The 13,674-nt window shown below is 54.1% G+C and overlaps 3 protein-coding genes across 3 annotated transcripts; 1 reads left to right on the top strand and 2 right to left on the bottom strand.

Moving 5' to 3' along the window:
- Positions 1-6,170: 6,170 nt before the first annotated feature.
- On the top strand, positions 6,171-6,483 carry BDP81DRAFT_396622 (AN1-type zinc finger protein; the record flags this gene model as incomplete). The annotated part of the gene is made up of 2 exons (XM_060588213.1): positions 6,171-6,314; positions 6,409-6,483. 2 exons carry the CDS (start codon positions 6,171-6,173, stop codon positions 6,481-6,483), a joined length of 219 nt encoding a protein of 72 aa, XP_060442500.1.
- Positions 6,484-7,949: 1,466 nt separating this feature from the next.
- BDP81DRAFT_325885 (DNA glycosylase) lies at positions 7,950-9,502 on the bottom strand (the record flags this gene model as incomplete). The annotated part of the gene is made up of 3 exons (XM_060585014.1): positions 7,950-8,565; positions 8,670-9,181; positions 9,221-9,502. The coding sequence occupies 3 exons, from the start codon at positions 9,500-9,502 to the stop codon at positions 7,950-7,952; spliced, it is 1,410 nt and encodes a 469-aa protein (XP_060442499.1).
- Positions 9,503-10,319: 817 nt separating this feature from the next.
- Positions 10,320-12,084, bottom strand: BDP81DRAFT_433308 (putative serine esterase-domain-containing protein). The gene is made up of 3 exons (XM_060590848.1): positions 11,875-12,084; positions 11,466-11,765; positions 10,320-11,410 (listed from the first exon to the last, which is right to left on the bottom strand). Exons 1-3 carry the CDS (start codon positions 11,929-11,931, stop codon positions 10,445-10,447), a joined length of 1,323 nt encoding a protein of 440 aa, XP_060442498.1. The 5' UTR covers positions 11,932-12,084; the 3' UTR covers positions 10,320-10,444.
- Between the last annotated feature and the right edge of the window lie 1,590 nt (positions 12,085-13,674).

Below are 13,674 nucleotides of genomic sequence, written 5' to 3'. Positions count from 1 at the left end.
CCATCTGTGTCAGTACGGAGTAGATCTGGGGTATCTCAGCCAGCTGTAGGGGTGGAGGGAATCAGCACTAGCTGTGGTATCGCAGGATTCTTCAAAAATGTCGGACGAGAGGATTGGCCTGGCCGAGACTCGAGAGGCTTTTATGCCAAGTCGACCAACGATTCATCCAACAGGATCTGCCAGCAGAGGCGTCTAGAAATGAGAGTGCTTTTGCGAGAGGGATTTGGTCAAGATATCTGGCGGAGTCGTACAAAGCAGGATGTTCAAAATCCGATCAGATCCAAGCCAGATGACCTCTTCCGCTATTGCCAAAGGGTGGTGAGCTGATAATGTTGGGCCACGGGCTTGCTCGAAAAAGGGTGCGCTACACAGTACACACCCCCATCAAACACCATTGAATCATAATACGTGTACGGATACGTCTTTGTCTCAATAATTATCCCATAGATCCGGCCGAGACACCTGTTCCCTCTCTTGCTACCACTCAGCTTGCGTTTGTTTTACATCCTAATTATCACACGTTATCTGAGGGGGGCCACAGCACCCATTGTTCATTGTCCGAAAAGTCTTTGGGCGAGATTGTCCGTGCCACCTGTCTCGGAAATGTGCGGACACCGCGGAGTATTCAATGTGGTCGTTTGACTGCAGGCGCTCGCTGGACTGTCGTACGGAGTCCAGCCGTGGACCGGATATACTTGCTCATTTCTCATCAGCCGGCGGCATGCCTGCTGTCCACTGCTGCCTTTCCCCCCCCATGGGTTGCTTCTTTGGGGATGAGACGGATGGATATCAAGCCACAGACCTCATCAAATAGTTATATTGGTTGAGGATGAGTGGGACTGGGGAATCGGACGATTTTTTGGCAGAGCGGACCGGGGGTGGTAAATAGAATGAACCGTGGGGAATCGCACGGGAAACAACATCAAAACCGTCCGGTTCACCGTTTGGCTCGTAATTTGAGGAAATAGTTGTGACTGGGGGAGGCTGAGATACGTAGGGGTACTCCCCATTGTAAATCAAGATCCGAGTGCATTGATGGCTAATTTTGATGGGCAATCAAGCCTAGACTGGCAATCTCGACATCTGGCGTAGCATCGACTAACACTGTTGGGGGACAACCCAGAAGGTAAGATGGAGAGGGAAGAAATGTTGCCGTAGAAGGAAATAGGAGGCGCTGTAAATAAACATAGGACCGCTCTATAACTGAGGATTCCCTCAATCGGATGCTGAGCAAAGGATTGTGTAACTCACATTTTTGACACATGCCTAAAGGCACCCGGCGTTTCACTCCCAAGGGTTTTGCGGAATGCGAGAAATGACACCAAGGGCGGTTAAGCCAGGCTCGCCCATCACCCACGTCGATGCTTTGAGTTGACATTTCGCCAACGCACATGTGCCTCTATTCCCATCCGAACCGTAGAAATCAAGATCCAACGATTGCTCCAGTGATCAATTGGCGGGCGGGCCTCAAATGGTTGGGTGCGGGCTTGCTGGCTCGAAATGCAAGGCGGTCTTGGACCCTCGACAGCTCTGTGAAGTAGGCGGTTATTACTCGACGATGCGAGGTTGGCTGGTCTCGTGAACAGGCGACACCACCTCAGAATGCAATTCCCCCTCAGGGATGATAAGATAAGACGGGCCAGACATGGGTTAAGACGACAACCGGAGCGCAAGGATCGTCTTCTCGGGGTATTCGTATCCTTCCATTCATCCCCTCTTCGAGAACAACACCGGACACGAGATAATGGCCGTGGATATCCCGTGTTCGGTATGCGGGTACGACGGGCGAGGATGGACAACGTTGAGCTGCGTTTGCCGACGGGCAGGCAGTTTGTCCCAGATATACACCTTTCCCGTAGTATCTCGGCCAGTTCGCTGTATCGAAGACACTCCTCCTGGAGCACATGCTGAAAGCCAATGGCGCCGCTCCCAAGCGCCTGGATGCAGTGGCTGCAGGAAGCCAGGTCCAATACGGGAGGAGGTCGGGTTGCACGACGCTAGGCTGGGCGGCACTGCTTGGGGCGACTTGTATCTAATCATTCGGTGCCGCATCTGCTATTACAGGGCACCTTTCCCTCCACCTGTCAGAACTCAACTTGTGACTGCGGAAGATCAGGCCAGCCAAAGACAAGGTGCGGTTCGGCATGCGGAAAGATGTTGTTGTAACTGAGGTAGACTTGTTGGACAGCCAGCCGTGCATCTCCGGAGCCGAGCTCTGACAAAAAGGACAAAGTCATTGCTCCGTCTAAGCTGGACATTGACAATCCCAACACCTGGCCGCACCGCTTGGCTCAGCCGTGTATCCTCCTCATTTGCTGTTCCACCATTTCTCAAGTGATGATGGTCGTTGCAGGCCCACGCGGGGATTTCGGGAAGTTGATGTCGCGGAATAAGCTGCTAGGAGTCGCAGCACTGGCATCTTTTGGGTTCGGAACCGAAAAATGCCCACGAGAAGGTCATTGCGTGCGGAAGCCCCGAGACGTTTGAGGACGGTCCTCTTGAGGAACAGTAGAGACGAGGTTGTTCCTTGCAACTGTCTAGAGCAAGGACTTCGGGACGGTAAGGGATCATAGGACGCTTGTCCTTTGATTAAGATAACTTTACCTTGGTTAATCTTGAATCTACCAGCGCCTCGTTTGCACGTCATTCATCACCGTTGAAGCAGTGTTAGAGCGGATGGGACGACTAAGACGTGTAGGTCGAACGAACCTCCAGCGGCCGAAGCGGGCTTCACTGCTTATCGAAGTGGCATCGAGGAAACTATCGGCTAATCTATCAGTTTCGGAACGTTGCGGTAGTCATTCAGTACCTCATGCGGGGGATGTCGTTGGCGTTGGCGAGAGCGAACAAAGGCCAGCGGCGACGATGGCTTGTGACAGGCGGCTGCGATGCGATTGGAGAGCAGCACCAAGTCAGTCGCCCATCCATCCATCGGACCATCACCAGCCATCTCGGTCCTAAGTTACGAACCGGTGCAGAGTGAGCCGGGATGCCTCCTGCAGCTCGGGCTCCAGCACAAGCCATGATCCATGAGGCCATGCTGCCGCTAGCGACCACTGTCATGCCGTGACATGCAATGCCATGTATTGCGGGAGTAGCAGAGCAAACGACCTAGGCTTGTCTTAACTGACAACTGTGGAAGTGTAGGCCTAGCATGGTGCCTGTTCGAGATGAGGAGGATTGGCCGGCTTGACTTGAACAGGTTGAAAGACGGACTAGGCTGCTGAGTTTTGCGGCACATGGCTTCGGTACCCGTCCATCGACAGTCCTTGGACAATCCGAAGAAATGGAGGAAGGGGTGAGGTGGGCGATGTATCGATAGATGGAAGGTCGGTGATCTGTACCGATGCAACGGCGAGAAGTGCATCTTGGAGGTTTAAGTGCGACATGTTCGCGATAGAAGGGCAGAGAGGGGAATGGAGTTGATAGATAAGGAAAGAGAATGGAAGGTTCCTTCGCACCTTTGCAATGTAGGAAGGTACCTGCCTTCCAAAATGGCAGTTGCAGCAATTCCGTGCCTTCCTCGACGCTGCACTGCTGAGAGTTTCCTTTTGGTTCTTCGTAAACCTCCTTCCTTCCCTTCCGGTGATGATCTTACCTTGCTCAATTGAGTTGTATTCGGGAGTTGCAACTCACCACTTATTTTATTTAAGGTATTTGCCTAAGGTAGCGTGGAAGGCAAGGTGGTTGAACAACCTCCTTCTTGACTCGTTCCGAGCACCTACTGTGTGGTAGTTTAACAGGACGGTAGGCCGATCTACATCTCAACTTCTGCACCGTTCAACTCATCCACATCTGCCTTCACCGCGTTGCATCTACCTGACTCAGTCCCAGGAATTCTGTCAAACCACACCCTCCTGCGGTCTGCGTTGCGTCGTTGGCAAGGCCGCATGGATCGAATCCCGCCGCCTTGCTGCCACTAGCATTCAAAAAGTCACCTCATTTCCTCAATCACCAAACCACCGCTGACGTACATCACCTTACGCATCCTTGCCTCGATTTTTGAAGCACTCATGGCACTATACCTTGCGCACTTTCAGCTCCCTCGTTCCTATTCAGTCTCACCAGTGAAGCCTCGTCAGCCACCGCGCCAGGTTACTTTCGTCCCCAACGCCATCATCCATGGCCATTGGCAGCACTGATCGATAATCTCGACAAGCCATCATAGGCTATTCCGGGGCTGATCCCTCTGGAGTGATCCATAGACTCGGGACACAAGCAGCCAACGGAGGAATAACTTATACGAATACCCGACGGAACGAGAGACACACGAGAGGCGCAAGGCCCAGTCCGATCCAGTGCAATCCAGTCTACCAGTACCTAATCATCCCGACGTCCATTCACCGCTTTCGGAGCCTCATCAACCGTCAACCAGTGTCATCGGCATTGTCCTGGCGCCCGTTTGACACAAATCAGCACTGCCAATTACAGTTTTGGAGCGCCAACGCCAGTGTCAGTACCCGTCCCCGAGCCATCAGCGTCAGCATCGGGCGCCAGCCTGCCTCGCGGCCTGCCCGCCTTCGCCTTGGACTCCCTTCTCCACTCCAGTAAACCCGAGGTTCAAAGCCACCAGAGTCTCCGTATGCCGCTCTCTCGTTTCGCCCACCCTTGAACACGACCCTAACTCCATCGTGCTTGTCTCCATCAGCGTTGTCTCGACCCCCGCCCCATCGGATCTACCAACCTACGGCTGACTACACCCACCACTCAGTCGGAAGTCCTCAATCCTGACCACTGACCAGCTACATTGAGACCTTCCTTCGGTTATACGGATGGTACCTGGGTACCTCGGACGCACACGTATGCTGTTCACTGCCTGTTCACATCGCAGCAGGGAAACATGCACTGTTCCGGCTGAACAAAGAACAGGGAACCTCGACTCTAATGAGTCGAGCCTCTCTTTCTTCCTGTACGCATACCCCCTACCCTGGATTTCTCTGGACTTTCACTTGACCTCACACCCACATGGCTGTGCACCGATATCCGCCGCTTCCACTGCAACTGGAGCCATTACCCTTCCCAACGCATCACTTGACGAGTCGTCGTCGGTGTAATGGTCTGCCGGGCTGGCTGGGGCCCAACATCCAGCCCAAGTTTACGGACACCGCATCTCTGCTTCGACCTCGAATTCCGTATCTCGTGCAAGGCCAAGTACGGATACCTCCTCTCGTCATTATTCCATTGGATTCTGCATGCGCAAACGGAAACGGCTACCTTAGCACTCTGCGTGGCATGAATATCACTGGGGACACCGTGGACACCGTGGACCGCAGAATGGTCTGGCCGTGCATTGCATGGCAGCGCATCGGAGCGCAACTCAGCAGATGTCCATCTAGCACGGGTGAGTGCTTCCACTTGTCTGGCTGAGGAAGAGGAGGAGGGAAGAGTGTGTGTGTGTGTGTGTGTGTGTGTGTGTGTGTGTGTGTGTGTGTGTGTGTGTGGTGTTGTGGTCACACCCCCCACCGTCCAAACTGAAGACTTCAGAGCAACTCTCGCTCACTCCCGCAGCCACAAGCTCTCTCTTCCCGGCCGTGGAGTTGCAAAGTCCACCCAGAGTGCCAGACTAGCAGGTTGAAGGTGGTGAGGTAAGCCTGGGAACGCCTCGAATCGTTGCTTGGGTCTCCGTTTTAATCAATCCTGCATTGGCGCCTCCGATGAAGTGTGCCCTGCATGTCCATTTTCCCAATAAATAACAACATAATCCACCCCCCTCCCCAGACCAGACCCAAAGCTCCACCAGCCACCCTGTCCCCTGCTCCACGTCTGTTGTTCCTTGTCTTGTCTTGGTTGTCATTGTGAGCGCTTCTCCCGCCTTCGACCTGGCGCCTGGCTTGCCTGGCTGGACCTGGACCCGGTCCTGCCTCTGCTTATTAGATCATCATTGACCGACTGACACAATTCGCCTCCAGTCTTCTTCCATTACTTCTACTCTCACTCATCACCTCTGATTCACTGTCTTCTTCTCTTCTCTCTTTCACTTTTCCCTCATCCCATTTCGTTCTCTTCACACTTCCCGCCTCGCCACGCAAGCTGCTGGACCCTAACGAGTCATCCTCTGCGATCAAGTCCGACATCATCTCTCGACGCCGCAGCCTACATAAACAACCAACGTCGCTCTCCGACGAACACATCAACACACAAACCGTCTTTCCTCCAAACAACCACCCATCATGCCTCAGAAGAAGATCCGCTGCACTTTCAAGGAGTGCAAGGATGCCGCGCAGCGCATTGTCGGCGACTGCGGGTTCTGCAACGGCCACTTCTGTGGCAAGCACCGCCTCTTAGAGGATCACAAGTGCGACGGCTTGGAAGACGTAAGTTTTACTCCTGGATCAACGTCCTCATGGTTATTAGGACTTGGCACTGTGTTGCAAGACGAAAAGCTCATTTGCTAACTCAACTGCTCAGTGCAAGAAGCAATCACATGAGCGGAATGCGGCGCAACTCGAGAGCGAGCGCACGCAAGTTATCCGCGGGGTATAATCGGATCGACAACACCGAGACCGATCCAAACCGCACGCCGCCATGGCACTCACGTAGCCACACATACGGCAAGATGCCACGAGTTAGCCTACAAGGCCGGACACAGCAAGGATTACACCATACCAACAGCTGTTAGGCCAGTCTAGGGCGCAAGGCTCATCTCTTATCGCACGTCCTACTCATATCTTTGGACCTCTGCACGACACGATGGATCAGTTATTTTCGAGACAGTGTTTGCGAGATTTGAAAGCTCGCATTCATAATGCTGCAGCGGTAGCGACGGCGGCGACAACAGCGTTTTCCTGTTTGGTTTCCGCGTCATTTGCACGATTCAGAGCGGCATCCCGTCCGAATCCTTACACCAATGATGTGTATCATACTTCGGCTTAGGGTAGTTCAGCCTCAAACTTCCTCCGCATGGCGTACCGGCGTATAGTTCATTTGGAGCGGCCGCCTAGGAGAAGGTTGGCCATCAAATTTTGACAATACTTCAAAACATTTTACTCATTTCCATCGACGTCCAATTCCATCTTCGCCTGTTTGACAAATGCATATTTTATGACTAACATACTCACTGCGAAGTTCCACGCCGTGCCACACTGGACGCTGTGGCTGTGGCAGTTCCGGCAGCGGAGTAGTCGCGAGTCGCCGGGGTCAGTTCGGAGAGTTATCCGCCATCTCAGCCGAATGAAACCACGGACGAACATTATAAAATGCGTCAGAACTTTGACCCTTTTTTACTCCGTCACCTCCTTGTTCCAGAACATCAATGAGAAGAGGAGGGGGCGCGCGCCCCCTGCAAGCCGTAGCACGCCGTGCTTCATATGGCCGCTTTCGTTGTCCTCTGACCTCGCGAGTCAGCCACAACTCTTTCCGCCCATCCCCCTCCGCCCACGCCGATTTACCACACGTCACAAATGCTATGGGAAGTGGACGACAATGACGGCACTATGGTCCACGGGGGATTGAGAGCACGGGGCGCGCTGCCCACATACAAGTTACATACGGGGCGAATACCGATTATCCCGGCCTATCTCCGATATTGTATCTCACCTGGAGTCGCCCCCCATCATTCTGCCACCGTCTTTCATCTTCTCTCTATTCTCCCGGACCAGCTGACCACACACACAGTGTCGGGAGCAACCGGCAGGCACGGCAATGACTCCTTCACTTTTCTTTTCCGCAGGGCAGCCTCGAAATTCGGAATTCCTCCGAGTTCATTCGGGTCCCCCGCTTCTCCACCGACCCCCGAGAATGAACAAGTAGGACCCCGGCCATTCCGCTGGTCAGTGGTCGCGTGGTTCGATTGCGTTGCCGGCGGACAGCACGTCATTTCTGCAATTCCGCGCCTGCGCTGATGTCGCCCATCTCCGTCTCCGTTCGGATACCGCAAGATTAATGATCATGACAATGTGTCCACTTATTTCTTTTGCGAAAAGTGTTGTACAATATGGTATCTCTCCCGATCACCGGGATGGGCCACCCCGGCGACTTCTTCGCGGTGCGTCCGTGTTCATAACTCCGTTCGGTTCAGTACCTACCGGCTCCGATGCCGGGTCCGGCTGCCCCGTCTCGTGAATCACAACCGTATCGCGAACGACTTCCTCCTCCTTGACAACCTCTTCTGTCTTGATGACCACATCTCCATCTTCTTCCTCCTTCACCTCAACCTTGACCTCCCTCATCTTACGCGCCTCATTAACCTTCTTCCTATCAACCGCCTTACACAGCCCCTCTAACCCAAGCTCGCAATCACCGCACTTACGCCCGACAGGAAGGCAGACCGTCTGCCCAAGCCCGACGAGCAACCAATTGATCTCGCGCCATTTGTCCTTGGGAAGCCAGCTCTGCAGCGCGTGCCGCGTCGCCTCGGGCTGCGTCGTCTTGTGCCAGCCCCAGAGGTTCGTGATGCGATGTACGTGCACGTCCACGCCGATGCCCTCCGTACGATCCCATGCTGCGGACAGGCAGAGGTAGGCCATTTTGGGTCCGACACCGGGCAGGGAGGTGAGGCCTTCGATTGTGTCGGGGATGTCGCTGTTGAATTTGTCGCGGAGGATGATGGCTGTCGCTTTGATGAATCTAGGACATCCAACGTTAGCGATATTTCGTTTCCTATTTCTCCCACTTACACAATATTATCCACCGTGTATACCATCACTAAAAGAAAAAGGAAACAAACATACTTTGTCTTGTTATTATGAAACCCCACCGCCCAAATCAACTCATTCAACAACGCAGGCTCCACGGCCAACACATTCTCCAAACACAGACCCGCCTCCGCGCCCTCTTTGTAGGGAGGCAGCTCCGTCATCAACCTCTTCATCGCCACCGCGTTGACGGTATCTTTGGTCTGGCTTGAGAGCATGAGCGCAATCAGAATGTGGAAGCGCCGGTCGCGCTCCGAGGCGTCGGGGTGGAAGAGGCGCTCGCAGCCCATTGTGTCTACTGCGGCGTTGCGCGCGGCGCCATGGAGGCGCATTTTGAGGACGGTGTTGTAGATTTCGAGCCAGGAGGTGGGCGGTGAGGTTTGGGGCGTGGAAGAGGAGGGGGATGGGCCGCGGATTGTGCGGGCTGGTTTGCGGGTTTTGCGGGTTTTTGGAGGGGGTGGTTGTGGTGTTGAGGGTTCGATGGGTTCGGATTTGATTTTGGATGGTGATGGTGATGTCGCTGCTGCGGTGGCGGTTCCAGAGGTATTCTGATCTGCTGCTTCCTTTTCCTCCTCCTCTTTGACAACTCGCCTCCGTTTCCTGCCCCGCGGGTTCGGAACCGCGTCTTCAATGTCGGCGACGCCTAGGACTATATCGTGGAGCGCGGCTTCCGTGGCTGTCGTCTTGGAATCCGTCGCAGAGGTCGAAGTATACGCGAACCGCGCAAGCGAAGACCGCGTCGTACGGCGGGTTTGTGACGGCTGTTCGTGCTGTGGCGCCGATGATGCTGTCGCTGGCGACGACGCCGACGGACGGGACATCTTGTTGAAGAGCGCTGATGTCTCTTTTGCTAATTTCGAGGTCTTCATTGTGAAGTAAAGTACCTACCTACCTTATCGCGACAGAGGTTGGACATTGGAAGGTTGGCATAAGCGTCAAGAGGTATCGAGAACAACAAACTCCTCTCACGTCTCCCCAGCTCGATTCGATGTAGGTGTATCGACAACTCGACGGGGGTTGTCAAAGAAAGCTCCTATCGTCGACGACGCAATTGACTTTGCACCCTCTGAACAAAACCCGTCGGCGTAATCGTAAACCCATTGGTCCTCGAGCATTGAAAGGGGGGCGGGGGGCCGCGGCCCCACGGACAACCTGTGACTTGTGATTTTGAGAGCCGGGGGAGGGGTGGAAAGACCCCTGTGGACCACGCCTGTTTCCAACTGGAGCCTAGTGCCGCCCGGATAGCCGGGATGGCGCTGCGAGCTTAAGCGAGATGTCGTGATCCTTGTCGTTATGACGCTCCTATTCTTATGGGCGAAGGTACGGAGTACTCTGGGAGGGAAGATGGAGGCGGGCTCTGCAAGTAAGGTAGAATGTTGAGATCTTTTCGAGCCCGTAATATACTGCACAGCGTTGTTGTCTCCCCGGGGGTTTTGTGTGTTTCTTTGCAAGGTGTTGTAGTAGAGATAGGAAAACACTGCCTAATTAAAATAGTCCTTGAAGCTGGAAAATCCAATAGACAACCGGCAACATCTGTCTGAAATGAAATTGAAGTTACCTGAATACTTAAGTACAACTGGTAAAGACGTGACTACTTTGTGGGAAGTGCAAACTGACAATTTAGACATGAGCTCATCAAGGCTGTGGACATCTTCACTGTGATCTATCACTGAAATATCCAAGAGCTGCGGTGGCAGAAACACATGGTTGAATTAATTATACAGATAACTTGAATTCTCCGAGAGGAGCAGTATTTCTAAATTCATCGCTTCTCCAACTCCGACTCCAAACCCCAGACACAAACACCTCATCTAGACCGTGAACTCTTCGTTAAGCCAGTGCTTGAGCACGACGTGACCCTCGCTGAACGACTTCTTTTCCCAACGCACAATAATGGCAGCATGGCTGTGCCGGTCCTTGTGGATCCAAACAGGGTACTTGTGCCATCCTACGGAATCGAGGGCCTGAACCATCTGGAACTGGTAGGGCGCCAGGGCGAGAGTAGGCTGCGACGGTACCGACATGCGCCTTTCCCTAGCCAAGAGCTGTGTGGTACTGCGATCCATCTCGACCTCGTCCAGGTCCTCCTCTGATTCACTCCCCAGAAACTCTTGGTCTTGCGAGCTATTGAGCGTCTCGTACACGTGCTCCACTTCCTCCCGGATCTCCTTCATCCACAGCGGGCCGCGGTATTCGTCAATTGCCACGCCTGCCAGGCCCTTCTCGTGCAATTGAATGCGTTTCGATGAACGGACCGTCTGAACCACAGAGCTGAACAGGAACGCAATTATACCGATTGGGACGAAGATCGTAAGGGCAATGGCGAAAGGAACGCGCTTAATCCATTTCCAGCTTGAACCAGCAACAGATGAAAGCGTGGCCGGCTCCGAGATCTTTGGCTTCGGCGCCACGGGATGGTCCGGGTCGAGAATGACATCCTCGTAGCCGTCCAAGAAATTGGCCTTGATCTTATCGATGTTGGTGTAAGGATCGGTCTTGGTAATGCCGGTAGTATAGTGCACGGCACTTCTGTCATTCACGATATTGGTGTATAGGGTGTGCCGTTTGAATCGCTTCAGTCCGGCGAGGAAAATGGAGTCTGGATCGGCCAAGACAGCGAGGAGTGGTCGGCCGGTATCGCGGAAGTTGTCGATAGTGAACAGCTGACGGCCGGACATGGACAGGGTGCGAGCTCCGAGAACATTCCACAAGTGATTGTGCCATCCCCGGAGTGGCGTGCGGACACCGAGGTGTGGCGTAGCAAATGTCACAAAGTTCTGCCATAAGTCAGTCGCTGTCGTCTTGCGCTACATCAGGAGGCGGCTTTCGTACCATGCATTCCACGGTATCGAGTATGCCCTTCGAGTGAAGCAAGCCAACGGCGTAGCGGGAGACGAGACCTCCGAGCGAGTATCCGACGATACTCAGCTTGGTGATCTTGCCGCCCTTTTCCTCAATGAGGCGCAGCTCCTCCTCGATCTCGGCGCACACGCGCTCACCACCACGTTCGATGCCATCGTATGTGAAGGAACCACTGTTTCGCTTCGCAAGCAGTAAGTGCAGCTTGTCGGCGGAGTACTTGGCGCGCAAGCTTTTGGCGATCTGGGCCATGTGGTTGGGGTTACCCCAAAGCTACGGAGCCGAGGCGTTAGTTCAGAAACATTCATGACGTCGTGGGAAAACGGTGCTGCAGATGGTTGCAGATGGGAGGAAAAGACAGGGGAATAAGGTGTAAACGAACCCCATGGACCAGTACGCAGAGATGGTCGGCCTCTGCGGTGCCTCCGGTGTAATCCATTAGATAGTCGTAGGATGAGATCAGGGACCGGTTAATAGAGCGAACAGAAAAGGGCAACAACGTTGAGAAAAGTTGCGATGGAGAACGTCGAAGGGAAGCTCCAGTGGGACGCGCTCCGAGTTAAATTCTCGGGGCGACCACGAGAGTCCCTCTAACGGACAATCCGCGAAGCCCGACCGTGGGGGGGTGTGGGTGGGCGTCTGAAGTCCGCTCAGTGGGCAGTGGGCAGTGGACAGCTGTTTGTTGGCAGGTGTTGGAAATTCAATGACACCAACACTGGGCCCCAACACCTGGGCTCCCGCACGCTGGCGGAGCGGTGTTTGCTGCTTTGCTGCCCGTACGGATACTGAGGTGCGTATTGTGTGTATGTGTCCCCTGGATTTGAGGGAGAGATAAGGCGGCTTAGCACCACGATTGCTCCGATAGTCTCCTGTGGTGGTGTGTTTCCAGGCGCGATTGGACAAGGTACCGTGCGCCGCGTGGCTTCAGCGGCCTGATGATTCCTCCTGCCTCCTTTGCAGGCTGCAATCACTCGTCCAAGCTGTTCGTTGATTGGACAATTCTGTCGTTTGTCTGCTAACCTTACTTCGTACTTTACCCTGAGGTAACCACCAAGGGTAAGGTGTCGGTAAAGGTAGGGATCGCAGTAGGTACCTGGACAGGAATGGAATGCGCGCACGCGACGTCTCGATTGGGACCTTGCTGATAAAGTGGAGGGAACTGCAGCGTAAAGGGTACGAGTTCGCGGCGGTGGTGGGGTGGAATCAGCTTGTCGGGACTGCGATCCGTGACGACACTTCAAGCTGCAAGTCTCTCAGCTTGTGAATTCTGGGTTGGGTGAGCTCGCAAGATGGTCGATTTTGGGGAAATAACTCGAGAGCTAGACGAAGGGACGAAAGTGGTGCGCGATGGAGAGAGAGAGAGAGAGAGAGGGGACCCTAAGCTGAGCATGCGCGCCGGCCGCCCACTCGCTGCTGCCAGTCGATAGGGCTGACTGAACGTGAGAACCCAATTCCAAGATGGACTTTGGAGTTCATCCACTAGGTATGTCACGGTGATCTCCAGCTTTCGCGAGCGTGTAGTTCGTTTGAGAGAATCGGTTCGTTGTGCGACTTTCGTTGATCCCAGAATTCTCATATCACAAGCTTTGTCAAGGTGGTGGGCATCGAGCGCTTCATTTATAGACGGTCCAAGATGGAAAAGATAGAATCGCACAGAAGCCAGGTTGGTTTGTGAACCCCTCGCTTCATCTTACTCCTTGATAACGACTTGCTCGATAAACAACCCAACACAGCAGTGACACTGACAGAACATGTCTCCCGGCCGTACTCAGACTCACACTCTGCACTATGGGGTATTCACCGCCAATAGCTCCTGTCCAACCGTTGCACCGCGATAGGCAAGTCCATCCTCGAGACCAGGGCTGCCCATGGTTTCGCCCTTCCGCTTGGTGCCACTAGCACTCACCGGGGCTCTGATACCGCAGTCCCGTTATCAGCGGGCAAGAGTAAAATGGCCGGTGGCTTCGTTGGCGGGCGTCCTTTGCCTTTTGACTCTCCTGCTCTCCTGCTCTGCGTCTCTGCGTCACCCTGCCCATGCAAGGAAGGTCCGAAGGCTGCATTCTTATTACGGTGTCCTGTACTCCATATGGAGTACGAAGTACGGAGACTGCGTACACGGTAACTCAAGAACGAGGGGTTGTGGTGGATAAGAGAGGACAGGTTGATCACCAGGCCCATCACA

The sequence above is a fragment of the Colletotrichum phormii genome, assembly GCF_030913505.1.
Source record: "Colletotrichum phormii strain CBS 102054 chromosome Unknown BDP81scaffold_16, whole genome shotgun sequence".
NCBI lineage: Eukaryota > Fungi > Ascomycota > Sordariomycetes > Glomerellales > Glomerellaceae > Colletotrichum > Colletotrichum phormii.
Note: the sequence above shows the minus strand (reverse complement) of the source record. Positions and strands in the feature narration are given on the sequence as shown.

Bases quoted from the DNA above. Each gene is read 5' to 3' on its own strand.
- BDP81DRAFT_433308 (XM_060590848.1), bottom strand. From the start codon at position 11,931: ATGGATTACACCGGAGGCACCGCAGAGGCCGACCATCTCTGCGTACTG. The intron at 11,766-11,874 runs GTTCGTTTACAC...TCGGCTCCGTAG, and splicing joins TCTGCGTACTGGTCCATGGG to CTTTGGGGTAACCCCAACCA. The intron at 11,411-11,465 runs GTACGAAAGCCG...GACTTATGGCAG, and splicing joins TCGATACCGTGGAATGCATG to AACTTTGTGACATTTGCTAC.